This window comes from Salvelinus alpinus, chromosome 13 (genome assembly GCF_045679555.1).
Source record: "Salvelinus alpinus chromosome 13, SLU_Salpinus.1, whole genome shotgun sequence".
NCBI classification, from domain to species: Eukaryota; Metazoa; Chordata; class Actinopteri; order Salmoniformes; family Salmonidae; genus Salvelinus; species Salvelinus alpinus.
Genome location: NC_092098.1, coordinates 12349697 through 12363651, shown reverse-complemented (window position 1 = coordinate 12363651; position 13955 = coordinate 12349697). Strand labels below are relative to the sequence as shown.

Below are 13955 nucleotides of genomic sequence, written 5' to 3'. Positions count from 1 at the left end.
CCTGTATTGATTTGTTGTTAATAAAAAAATAAAGAAATAAAAAATAAAGTGGCCCGAGTTCCTGACTTAGAATTCCAAGTTCGATTACCTTTCAAAACGGTTTTTCCCAGTCGGCGCTCGTTCTTTTTTCCGAGTTCCCAGTTTACTTGAACGCACTGAAAGCATTTGCTTTCAAGAAAACTGGTAAATCGAGGTGAAATCATGACGTCAGTGCTCTTCAGATCAGAAAGAGGCCCTAGTTCCCGACGTGGAATTCCGAGTTTGATGATAGTTCATAACGAATTTTCGCAGTAGGAGCTTGTTGTTTCTTTTTCGATTTTTATTTTATTTTCGAATATCGATGCAGCATTCATAACAAATAGGAACTCGGAACTTGGAATCTCCGATTTCAGTATGTTCAAAACAACTGGGAAAAATCGATTTCAACAGTCATCCAACTCGGAACTCGAGCCTCTTCCAGAGCTCCGACTTTCTGACCTGAAGATCACTGTTGTTATGCTTTGACCTCGTATTTTTCCGAGTTCCCAGATGTTTTGAACGCAGCATAAAACCAAGGATGTGACGTTTCATATGACACCGGAAATAAATCCCAAAAGGTCTTAACAACAAGTCGTCCATTCGTTTCCAGTGTGATTTTTAGTTGTTATTCACTCATACGTAAAGACTAGCTTAAAACATTTGTTGGAGATTGCACCAAGATGGGGGTTGACTAGCAAGCATTTTTATTATAGTTAAACGTTTTCCCTCTAGCCAGCTAACGTTGTCGCTGGCACGTTAGTTGCACAGAGCGGTAAATTGGTGGTACTTCTTTTAAACGAGTTAACGTTAGACAGCACTTTTAGTTGTACAGCACATAACAAGGAAGATGGGGTCGTCGAAGAAACACAAGGAGAAAGGCCGTGATAAGGATGCAGAAGAGCGTCACCGCGAACACAAAAAACACCGTCACAGGGACCGGGAGAGGGACAAGGAACGAAATGTCACCCGAGAGAGGGAGAAGAGGAAACGGTCCAGATCGAAGGAAAGGAGCGGACGGGGTTCCGAGAGAGAAGGTCGCAGTAAAGGCGAAAGGAGTACTGGGGAGCCTCGCGTAAAGAAAGAAAAAGTGGAGGCCGGATATGAAGAGAGTCCAGGTAAATGCAGGCAAATATCCTGGCTTAAACAATTACATACATACATACATAATTAGAACCAGTCAGTGCGCAATACACTCGTATAGTCTGCAGGTATGATTTTGAAGATGCTATCTTTTCTCCTGTGTTTTTCACTTCAATTGTAATTTTCCTTTTAGGAATTGGACCACAGTCTGCAAGTGGAGATGCCTCACTTAGCATTGAAGAGACAAAGTAAGTGACAGACATTGAATGATGGTGCCCTGATGATGGTGTAAGTAAATTCTGAATAACTTTCTAACCTGCCTGCCTTTCTTTCTTAACAGCAAGCTGAGGGCCAAGCTTGGTCTGAAGCCTCTGGAAATGACTGACACAACTAAAGGTGAGAAACTTGAGCTATATGGTGTCTCTGGTTAGAACTCGATTGCCATGGCTGCAAACACGTAAAAGACGCACCCTCAGCCCTCAAATGAAGTGGACTCTTCTGATGTATCATGATGTATGGTGAATGGACACTTGCAGGGCGAGGGAAGAATTAATTCATTTTAAATGGACCGCCCTTGCCCGGAAATTTGTCACTCGTTAGTCCCACAATTGTGTTTTCAGTCACCATGGAACCACCGGTAGCTGGTGTGCATGTTTTTTTTTTAATATGAGCTACAGTTCATTATGATTGCATTGCATCTGATGATATCAGGTAAATCGAAAATTACAATGTAGAAGTGTGATGTCAGGGAAAGTTGTATGCACTAGCTAATGTTTCCAAAAGCTAACCAAACAAAAGTGCATTAGTAGCACAATTTCTAGCTTATTTACATTTGTTTTTACTTACACTTGCATGTTGACTTCTCCATATTGATGATGGTGTTAAGTTTCGGATGAATTTTCTTAGCGGATGTACAATCATCGCAAATTGAATTATGGGGTGTTTCAAGGCCCCGGAGTGAACAGAATTGTACACTCGCAAACTTGATAAAAAACGGGGGCTGAGGGGCTTATGTTGCCAACTTCCCTTGCTTGGCTAATTGTTTGGACCGACGGCAAAGATGGCCGCGGGGATTCCCCCAAAGGCATAAGGTGAGGGTAAGTGGAGGAGGGTGTGTCTTTTGTGTTTGAAATACAGCCCATGTCTATAGTAGTGAGGTCATGTGTGAAAGTGTGGCTGATCGTGATTTGACTGGCTCACCCCTGTCTGCTGCCCCAGAGCTCGGTACGAAGGAGCAGCCAATGGTTGCGGAGACTATCAACCCTGTGTACATCAAACAGCAGAACGAGATGAGGGAGAAACTGGCGGCTATGAAGGAAAAGAGGCTCCTCAATAAGAAACTGGGGTAAGGTCTAACTGCAGGAAGGTTTTGGCTGCGCATACTCCACCAACATACTCCACCAACATACTCCACCAACATACTCCACCAACATACTCCACCAACTTGCACTACATTGATACGTGATCTAATGTAACTTTTTTATTTTCTCTTCCTCTTCCACTTTTTTTTTTCCTTCTTCAGGAAAGTGAAGACTTTAGCAGAGGGAGACTGGCTGGACGACACTGTAGCCTGGGTGGAGAGGAGCCGGAAGATGGCCAAAGAGAAAGAACTGGCAGAGAAGAGAGTGAGTAGGGAGGGAACCATGTGGGGAGGAGGAGGGCTGTGAGATGAAGGGAGATGCTTGTCTTAGTTATGATTTTGTACTCAGTGTTTGATTGGTTCCTTTTGATTTCCTTGCTTTCTCTATCAGGCCAAACTTCTGCAGGAGATGGATGAGGAGTTTGGTGTGAGCAATCTGGTGGATGAGGAGTTTGGCCAGACCAAGAAGGTAAAATCTGCTTTCTTGTGTTGAATATCTCAACTGCTCAACTTACGATTGTGAAGACACTGTCTTCTGGTTTGTGTATGAGTGCAGGCTAGATTTGAACAGCATTCAGTGAATCTGCCAGTTTCCCCCCTATGGAGTTTGAGACCTGTGACACCATGCTTGACGTAGGATGCTTGATGTCTTGATTCTGTGCAGACTGAGTTGTCGCGCTGTCTGACGTTAGAAAATGCCTCTTATGTTATTCTGCTTATCTTTGTTATAGGCCGCTTACAGTTCTCGGGACCTAAAGGGTCTCACTGTGCAGCATAGGATTGAGTCATTTAATGAAGGGGAGACTGTCATCCTCACACTGCAAGACAAAGGTGAGAGGAGGTTGAAATGTTAACAATAACACAGAAATATATCAATGAAGACCGTGCTTACACCAGACCCTCATCAAACACCCACACACTTGGCCTTTGTGTGTCTCTTTCAGGTGTGCTTGAAGAGGAGGACGATGTACTTGTAAACGTGGGTCTAGTGGACAAAGAAAAGGCTGAGAAGAATGTGGAGTTGAAGAAGAAAAAGCCTGATTACAAAGCTTACGAAGAGGACGAGAGTGTCGATGACATGGTTACGGTAAGAAAAGAGTTCGTCATAATTTCGGGAAATGCTGTAATATCGCTCTCATGCTTAATTCAATCTCAGTGACCAATGTCCACCTCCCGCACTTATTCTCTGCAGTTCAAGCCGCGCACTGTGCTGGGCAAGTATGATGAGGAGATTGATGGAGAGAAGAAGAAGAGTTTCCAGCTGAGCAAAGGGGGCTGTGCTGAGGGGGAACGGGAACGGGAGCTGCAGGCTATCCGGGAGACCCTGAGGAACCAGGCCCAGTCCCTGGAGATGCCTGCTCTCGCTATTGCCTCAGAGTACTACACACCACAGGAGATGGTGAGGGTTGTGGAGAGGTGGTGCTCTGGAGAGGGCCTGGGAAAGCTGTCTTTTGGATATGTTTTCTCTCAGGTTTCATGTGTAAATGTGTCTACTTTTGAATGCTGTGTGTTTTTTTGGAGATTTGTTCACACACAATATGAGCGCTCATTAATGGTTGTTCACACAGATTCTTACTTATTTTGTTGTTAAAGGTGGGCTTTAAGAAGACCAAGCAGCGCGTCAGGAAGATCAGGAAGAAGGCGTTGCCTGACGAGCTCCAACTAGACGACACGCGCAACACCGACTTCGGCTCCAGGTTCTGCTCCTCTCTGCTTCAAGTGGAATATGACAGATGAGCCACCTTAGTTTCAGTCTGACTCTTTCTCTCTCTCCTTCAGGGTTCGGGGTCGGGGTCGCAGGCAGTTGGATGAGGGCCAGGAGGTGTCAAAGGAGGGTGTCATCATACCGGGACTAGATGTACCCCAACAGTCTGATGACATCAGGATGGCTGACATGGACATCAGTGATGATGGTGAGGGAGACATCTGTTAGTGGTTTAGTGATGAGCTAAACAAATGTATGATTCACTCATGCCTGGTTTTGTTTAATATTATGACAACACTTACACTTTACTCTTCCTTCAGAGGACATCACCCCCTCTGAGCCGGCTGTGCTGGAGGAGGACGAGGCAGAGCAAGATCTGCAGAAGCAGCTGGAGAAGCAGAGGAAGCTCAAACAGAAGCAGCTGGAGAAGCAGAAGAAGCTCAATCAGAAGCAGCTGCTCCAAGACTCTGGGGAAAAGGTGTGAGCATTCTGTTCAGAAATGTTCCTCTCTTTACTCAACTTAAAATATCACTGTGGCCAAAGATTCTATCCGGTGCATTGATCCCTCATTTGATGACTGAAAACTGCAATGTTGTGTGGATTACCATCAAAACTGTTGTGCTATTTAAGCACCAATAAATGGTTAAACATTGCTCTCACTCTCTTGTGCTTCAGGTGGCAGAGCAGGTCCCATGGCTTGCAAGAGTGGATGGCAGTGACGACGAAGACAACAAGAACAACCTGAACATTGTATTTAACGCCACCTCTGAGTTCTGCAGAACTCTGGGTGACATCCCCACTTACGGCCTGTCAGGAAACCGAGAGGACCAGGAGGATATCATGGTGGGTACATTGTAAGAGATGGGATATAGCTAATTGGTTAACAATATATAGATCTCATTAGAATTGGCACGTAACCATAGCATAAACAAGGAAACTATTACAATTGTATTCTAGTGTGCTCCGTAGAGCGACTTGACATATCCATGAGCTCTGTTGTGTGTTTGCACTTGAACACACTATGTTTTGAGTCTGTATCAACTGTATCCTTCTGTTTTTAGGATTTCGAACAGGAGGCGGAGAGAGATGGGGCCGGAGGATCAGACTCGGATGAGGATGAGAACGTAGGCTGGAGCATCGTCAACGTGGATGAGGAACAGAAGCAGCCTGATGTGAGTGTCATCCTCCTGCCTTGTTGTCTCTTCCATTTCCCCATGCATTTACCAGTAGTGCTGATTGGAGTCCCCTGGTGGGTCATTTACAGAATAACGTACTGTGATTAGGGCTGTGGCGGTCATTTCATTTTGTCAGCTGGTGATTGTCATGCAAATAACTGCCGGTGTCACTGTAATTGACCATTAGCATAAGCATGTTTAACATCCATTGATGCTGACTTTTGGAACGTCTACATTTTGGTCGAATAAATCCATTTAATATAGCCTACAACATCACAATAAATTATTTATTTTAGACCGGTCTAGAGAAACATGATGAAAATGTAGAGTATTTCGGAAGAACAGAATAGCATACTCTGAATTGTCCTTATGTTAGGCCCTGACCTGGCTATACCAAATGGCTGTGGGCTACACTAGTTCATTTAGCAGACAAGATTTGCTTAGAGTTCCGTGGTATTCTTTAATAGTATGAGGAATACAATTAAACATAGCTCAATCAAATAGAAAGGATATTTTCAAAAAAATGATTTCTGAGGATTGAGCGGTTAACAAAGAACCAGGTCCTCCTATATGCTTAATTTTTTTAATACATTCTAAGCTTGCATGATGCGACTAATGATTTGAAAAAAGTCGCATGAAAGGCATGAGCTCTGCTCTGTTTCTTCTGCAGGCTGCACATACCATCAGTCTAATTCCCAATTTGGCTAGAACTTGATAATATTCTCACCCATCAGACTATTCTTAATTTAATGTGGTCTTTACATATAGCCTACTAATAATGTGTGGAATTATTTTAGATTTGGAATGCCCCCCCCCCCCCAAAAAAAAAAATCTGTAGCCTGCACTTGAATAGCGAGTGGAAGTTACATACTTTACATTTTTTATATGCAAGCATAGGCAGCACATCCATGTCCCCGGTGAGTGCGCACTGGACATATTCACTATTGATCATTGTTGGGTCAGTGCTACTTAAGTTTGTTTTTGGACAATAATTTCCTCCTCCAGTTTAGATGGACGTCATATTCTATTTGTCTTATATTATTAGCCTAAATTATGACTATCTACTCATCACATTACGAAGTCTATCTTACATAAGTTCACAAATGCGATGATGCATGAAATGCTTCATTATAAAGGTGCATTTTTATGGTGAAATGTATCTTCCCCAAACTTAACTATATTATATATACAGTGGGGAGAACAAGTATTTGATACACTGACAATTTTGCAGGTTTTCCTACTTACAAAGCATGTAGAGGTCTGTAATTTTTATCATAGGTACACTTCAACTATGAGAGACGGAATCTAAAACAAAAATCCAGAAAATCACATTGTATGATTTTTAAGTAATTAATTTGCATTTTATTGCATGACATAAGTATTTGATACATCAGAAAAGCAGAACTTAATATTTGGTACAGAAACCTTTGTTTGCAATTACAGAGATCATACGTTTCCTGTAGTTCTTGACCAGGTTTGCACACACTGCAGCAGGGATTTTGGCCCACTCCTCCATACAGACCTTCTCCAGATCCTTCAGGTTTCGGGGCTGTCGCTGGGCAATACGGACTTTCGGCTCCCTCCAAAGATTTTCTATTGGGTTCAGGTCTGGAGACTGGCTAGGCCACTCCAGGACCTTGAGATGCTTCTTACGGAGCCACTCCTTAGTTGCCCTGGCTGTGTGTTTCGGGTCGTTGTCATGCTGGAAGACCCAGCCACGACCCATCTTCAATGCTCTTACTGAGGGAAGGAGGTTGTTGGTCAAGATCTCGCGATACATGGCCCCATCCATCCTCCCCTCAATACGGTGCAGTCGTCCTGTCCCCTTTGCAGAAAAGCATCCCCAAAGAATGATGTTTCCACCTCCATGCTTCACGGTTGGGATGGTGTTCTTGGGGTTGTACTCATCCTTCTATTCCTCCAAACACGGCGAGTGGAGTTTAGAGCAAAAAGCTCTATTTTTGTCTCATCAGACCACATGACCTTCTCCCATTCCTCCTCTGGATCATCCAGATGGTCATTGGCAAACTTCAGACGGGCCTGGACATGCGCTGGCTTGAGCAGGGGGACCTTGTGTGCGCTGCAGGATTTTAATCCATGACGGCGTAGTGTGTTACTAATGGTTTTCTTTGAGACTGTGGTCCCAGCTCTCTTCAGGTCATTGACCAGGTCCTGCCGTGTAGTTCTGGGCTGATCCCTCACATTCCTCATGATCATTGATGCCCCACGAGGTGAGATCTTGCATGGAGCCCCAGACCGAGGGTGATTGACCGTCATCTTGAACTTCTTCCATTTTCTAATAATTGTGCCAACAGTTGTTGCCTTCTCACCAAGCTGCTTGGCTATTGTCCTGTAGCCCATCCCAGCCTTGTACAGGTCTACAATTTATCCCTGATGTCCTTACACAGCTCTCTGGTCTTGGCCATTGTGGAGAGGTTGGAGTCTGTTTGATTGAGTGTGTGGACAGGTGTCTTTTATACAGGTAACGAGTTCAAACAGGTGCAGTTAATACAGGTAATGAGTGGAGAACAGGAGGGCTTCTTAAAGAAAAACTAACAGGTCTGTGAGAGCCGGAATTCTTACTGGTTGGTAGGTGATCAAATACTTATGTCATGCAATAAAATGCAAATTAATTACTTAAAAATCATACAATGTGATTTTCTGGATTTTTGTTTTAGATTCCGTCTCTCACAGTTGAAGTGTACCTATGATAAAAATGACAGACCTCTACATGCTTTGTAAGTAGGAAAACCTGCAAAATCGGCAGTGTATCAAATACTTGTTCTCCCCACTGTATATATATATATATATATATATATGGTACATGTGGGCGACTGATCGGGGAAAGTACAAAGTAAGACATGCGCTGTTTCTTGCCTTAGAACAGCGTATGCTGGGGATTATTCACAAGTGATCATATTGTCACTCATCAGGCTATTCTCAATTTAATCTTGTCTTCACAAATACTAAATAATACGTGTGAAATTATACTGAACAAAAATATACATGTGACATGCAGCAATTTCAAAGATTTTACTGAGTTACAGTTCATATAAGACAATCTGTCAAATTTAAATAAATTCATTATGCCCTAATCTATAGATTTCACATGACTGGGCAGGAGTCATGTGAAATCCATGTGAAAATCCCCCCCCCCCCCCCCACATAAGGGCTTTATTACAGACAAATACTCCTCAGTTGTGAAATAAATATAGGTGGCCTAGTTTATAGAAAGATGATGGGATTCTCTTTTTAAGAAGCAATCAACTCTGTTTTCTCACGCGGTTGCGTAGCCTATAGAAATGTTGAGAAACATGAGCTCATGGGCTCTCATGAAGTGTTTGATTAGATTTTAGATTGCATTTGCATTGATGTCAGAGTGATTAGAGGGACAATAGAGCGCTGAGTACCAGGCAGTTAGGACCTGATGGAGGGACAATAGAGTGCTGAGTACCATGCAGTTAGGACCTGATGCAGGGACAATAGAGCGCTGAGTACTAGGCCATTAGCGACTAGCCATTAGCAAGTTTGGGAGGCTACTAATGACCATCAGCGGTATCAGTGTGCAGTTTTGGAAAAGCCTAGTTCCCTTAAATGGTCACGTGGTATTTACATTTACATTTACATTTAAGTAATTTAGCAGACGCTCTTATCCAGAGCGACTTACAAATTGGTGCATTCACTTATTTTTTTTATTTTATTTTTTTTTTAAAATATTTGACTGCGGCCTTGACTCGTGACCACTGGTGTGGCGGTAATATGGTCACCGTAACAGCCCTAACCATGATGACCCATAAAAATACACAAGACTTTCCCACCTGAACTACTGAGGTGAAAATATGTGTCAGCTGTATGTGCTTTACTCACCTCTTGCTTCCGTCTCATAGTTCTCCACAGCATCAACCACCATCCTGGATGAAGAACCTATTGTCAGCTCTGGGCTGGCTGCCGCCTTGGCGCTGTGCAAGAATAAGGGTAAGAGATTGGAGTAGCCCCACTGACAGTATTTGCTTAGTAAAGGACTGTCATGTAATGTTTCTGGTCTATTCCTCTCGTCTCTCCTTTCCAATCTTCATCATTTCTTTCATACTCTCCTTCTCTCCCTTAGGTCTCTTGGACACTCAAATGCAGAAGATATCCCGTGTCCGTGCTCCCACCGGTGCCCTGCCCAATGATAACTACAGCATTGAGGACAAGATGTGAGTTCCCTGTGCTTTGTGTGCTTATATGCTGCCTAAATAATTGCTGCTTGCTCACAGACATTGCAAAAGTTACATCATAAATAAAGTGGCATGTTTTGTGTGTTACATGTATTTAGCGCAGTGCCTCGTTAAGTTGCGGGTGTAAAATGGAGTCCTAACTAATGTATGAAAACCCGTTAGCCTCTCCATTTGATAACTCTCTGGCCTTGTTTCTCCAATTCTCTAGGACTATAGATGACAAGTACAGTCGGAGGGAGGAATATAGAGGCTTCACCCAGGACTTCAAGGAGAAGGACGCCTACAAGCCTGACGTCAAGATTGAGTATGTGGATGAATCTGGACGGAAGCTCACTCCCAAAGAGGTAGATTATTTAATATTCCCTTAACATCATTGACATACAGAATGTTGCTTTTGTCAACTGCTGTTTTGACGTAGGTAAAGGGTGCTCATCAAGAATATTGCACGCTAATCCTATTCCTTTTCTAGGCTTTCCGGCAGCTCTCACATCGGTTCCATGGGAAGGGGTCTGGCAAGATGAAGACTGAGAGAAGGATGAAAAAGCTGGAAGAGGAAGCGGTATGTCTAACCTTGCTCACTCAAAGATTATTTTAGTTCACTTTTGAAGTGGCAAGCCCTACTTGATAGGACTGAAATCAGTATTTTTGTCTCATTTAAGTTCAAATCTTGGTTTATCTGATACTTTTCATCCAAACTCGCATATGGCTTTCAATTGAATAACACACTTTATATTCCAAATCAAATTTATTTATATAGCCCTTCTTACATCAGCTGATATCTCAAAGTGCTGTACAGAAACCCGGCCTAAAACCCCAAACAGCAAGCAATGCAGGCGTAGAAGCACGGTGGCTAGGAAAAACTCCCTAGAAAGGCCGAAACCTAGAGAGGAACCAGGCTATGAGGGGTGGCCAGTCCTCTTCTGGCTGTGCCGGGTGGAGATTATAACAGAACATAGCCAAGATGTTCTAATGTTCATAAATGACCAGCATGGTCAAATAATAATAATCACAGTAGTTGTCGAGGGTGCAACAAGTCAGCACCTCAGGAGTAAATGTCAGTTGGCTTTTCATAGCTGATCATTAAGAGTATCTCTACCGCTCCTGCTGTCTCTAGAGAGTTGGAAACAGCAGGTCTGGGACAGGTAGCACGTCCGGTGAACAGGTCAGGGTTCCATAGCCGCAGGCAGAACAGTTAAAACTGGAGCAGCAGCACGGCCAGGTGGACTGGGGACAGCAAGGAGTCATCATGCCAGGTAGTCCTGAGGCATGGTCCTAGGGCTCAGGTCCTCCGCGAGAGAGAGAATTAGAGAGAGCATACTTAAATTCACACAGGACACCGGATAAGACAGGAGAAGTACTCCAGATATAACAGACTGACCCTAGCCCCCCGACACATAAACTACTGCAGCATAAATACTGGAGGCTGAGACAGGAGGGGTCAGGAGACACTGTGGCCCCATCCGATGATACCCCCGGACAAGGCCAAACAGGAAGGATATAACCCCACCCACTTTGCCAAAGCACAGCCCCCACACCACTAGAGGGATATCTTCAACCATCAACTTACCATCCTGAGACAAGGCCAAGTATAGCCCACAAAGATCTCCGCCACGGCACAACCCAAGGGGGGGCGCCAACCCAGACAGGAAGATTACGTCAGTGACTCAACCCACTCAAGTGACGCACCCCTCCTAGGGACGGCATGGAAGAGCACCAGTAAGCCAGTGACTCAGCCCCTGTAATAGGGTTAGAGGCAGAGAATCCCAGTGGAGAGAGGGGAACCGGCCAGGCAGAGACAGCAAGGGTGGTTCGTTGCTCCAGAGCCTTTCCGTTCACCTTCACACTCCTGGGCCAGACTACACTCAATCATATGACCTACTGAAGAGATGAGTCTTCAGTAAAGACTTAAAGGTTGAGACCGAGTCTGCGTCTCTCACATGGGTAGGCAGACCATTCCATAAAAATGGAGCTCTATAGGAGAAAGCCCTGCCTCCAGCTGTTTGCTTAGAAATTCTAGGGACAATTAGGAGGCCTGCGTCTTGTGACCGTAGCGTACGTGTAGGTATGTACGGCAGGACCAAATCGTAAAGATCGGTAGGAGCAAGCCCATGTAATGCTTTGTAGGTTAGCAGTAAAACCTTGAAATCAACCCTTGCCTTAACAGGAAGCCCGTGTAAGGAGGCTAGCACTGGAGTAATATGAGGCCTTACAAGACCATTCAGGTTGCAGGGCTTGCCCAGTTTAGTCTAGACCTGGGACGATAACCAAAAATGATCGATATCGATCACTTATCGCTGGCATTTTGCTTATATTTCATTACAATATGTAGCCTATACTAGAGAAATGTGATGTTTTGGAATGAAATCAGTTTGCTATTATGGGTGATTGTTAATTGGACAATTGATGGCTGCAACCATCAATTTAGTAGTTTAAATGATCATAAATAATTATGTGGTGCAGATTAATGTTCTAAAATTATAGTTCTATTTATTCCTAACGCATCAATTCGGGCAATTTATCGCACTATGGATTTTTGTCCATATGGCCCAGCTCTACTTTAAATCAAATCCAATTTTATTTGTCACATACACATGGTTAGCAGATGTTAATGCGAGTGTAGCGAAATGCTTGTGCTTCTAGTTCCGACAATGCAGTAATAACCAACGAGTAATCTAACCTAACAATTTCACAACAACTACCTTATACACACAAGTGTAAAGGAATGAAGAATATGTACATAAAAATATATGAATGAGTGATGGTACAGAACGGCATAGGCAAGATGCAGTAGATGGTATCGAGTGCAGTATATACATATGAGATGAGTAATATAGGGTATGTAAACATAAAAGTGGCATTGTTTAAAGTGGCTAGTGATACATGTATTACATCAAGATGGCAAGATGCAGTAGATGGTATAGAGTACAGTATATACATGTGAGATGAGTAATGTAGGGTATGTAAACATTATATGAAGTGGCATTGTTTAAAGTGGCTAGTGATACATTTTCTTCATCAATATTTACATTGTTAAAGTGGCTGGAGTTGAGTCAGTATGTTGGCAGCAGCCACTCAATGTTAGTGGTGGCTGTTTAACATTCTGATGGCCTTGAGATAGAAGCTGTTTTTCAGTCTCTCGGTCCCTGCTTTGATGCACCTTTAGTCTAGTCAGTGGTTTGACCGAGGGTGTATTTAAATTGATCCCCCACCCGTCTCTCTTATCAGCTGCTGAAGAAGATGAGCAGTAGTGATACCCCTCTAGGAACGGTCGCTTTGCTTCAGGAGAAACAGAAGTCACAAAAAACACCTTACATTGTTCTGAGTGGGAGTGGGAAGAGCATGAATGCGTGAGTATTTTACAAACCTCTTTCTTTGTCTTCTCTTTCACCCTGCCTTAGATGTATGTATTTCTAGTCTAATTATAGTGGCGCTGTTTGAGAATGACAGCAGCTCAAAATATTTCATTTCAGTATTTCATTTAAAGGAGAATGTGACCTACATAGATTATGTACCTAATTATTACTCACACTGCTGTCTGTTTCCCTCTCAATATGTTTTGCCTGTATTCCTCCTCTTTCCTCAGAAACAACATCACCAAATAGATGTGGTTGAGAAGAGGGATCTGACCAGTGAGGATGCAGGCTGTGCACCATTAGACACACAAACACAGACAGATGTTTTACATTTATTTTCCTTGTTGAATAAAATCAAGTAGCTGCATATTGCTGTTGTGTGTAAAGTAGAGTTTTTGCTTTTGACCCTGGATTTATGTAAACAATGATTGTTATTTACATACAGTAAAGATTTGACATGAGTTCTTGTTCCTTTTTTTATTTCCCAAATGTATTTATTTTTTAGGGGCAAATGAAACCATTGAAATTTCAAGGTACTGAAGTTAGAGCAGCATTGTGTGTAGGCTATTTCATGTGAGTCAGGTAAGGTTTAATATGTATCCTCTCAGTCTCTCCCACTTTAACACACTTGTACAGCACACAACACATGCACTGACTCTCTCAATTATCTAAAACCTCTCTCCAGTTGATGTCACATGTTCCCGGAATAAATTATGTCAAAAATTTTGGTAGAAATAACAAAGCATTGATTCATTATTGACAGATGCCATTAACCAAAATCTTTATGTAAGTCACACAGACATACACACACATTCCCAATTGGGCCCCTTGCTTTGACCCTACACTGTAGTCTATGCACTTGTGAAGATCAAAGAGAATTTGACAACACCAATCAAATATAGAGAAGATATCAACAATATGTGTATCTTTTGAAAGCTGAATATTAAACATCGAAATGCTCTTGAGATAAATTTGGAAGATGATTATTAGAAGTAGGCCTAAATTACACATGGGAAAGTGGCAAGTTCACATTTACCGAACCAG

The 13955-nt window shown here is 43.0% G+C and overlaps 1 protein-coding gene across 1 annotated transcript; it reads left to right on the top strand.

The window, feature by feature from the left end:
* The first annotated feature begins 518 nt into the window (after window positions 1-518).
* LOC139537107 (U4/U6.U5 tri-snRNP-associated protein 1-like) lies at window positions 519-13372 on the top strand. Its single transcript, XM_071338011.1, has 20 exons — window positions 519-1133; window positions 1292-1346; window positions 1439-1494; window positions 2317-2443; window positions 2621-2723; window positions 2850-2927; window positions 3190-3289; window positions 3403-3545; window positions 3651-3857; window positions 4052-4155; window positions 4238-4371; window positions 4484-4641; window positions 4839-5006; window positions 5225-5335; window positions 9226-9313; window positions 9447-9537; window positions 9767-9902; window positions 10028-10117; window positions 12784-12905; window positions 13142-13372. The coding sequence occupies exons 1-20, from the start codon at window positions 866-868 to the stop codon at window positions 13158-13160; spliced, it is 2358 nt and encodes a 785-aa protein (XP_071194112.1). The 5' UTR covers window positions 519-865; the 3' UTR covers window positions 13161-13372.
* The last annotated feature ends 583 nt before the right edge of the window (window positions 13373-13955 follow it).

Coding starts and splice junctions, on each gene's coding strand:
- LOC139537107 (XM_071338011.1), top strand. CDS start 866: ATGGGGTCGTCGAAGAAACACAAGGAGAAAGGCCGTGATAAGGATGCA. Junction 1,347..1,438: donor CTTAGCATTGAAGAGACAAA/GTAAGTGACAGA, acceptor CTTTCTTAACAG/CAAGCTGAGGGCCAAGCTTG. Junction 3,858..4,051: donor ACTACACACCACAGGAGATG/GTGAGGGTTGTG, acceptor TTGTTGTTAAAG/GTGGGCTTTAAGAAGACCAA.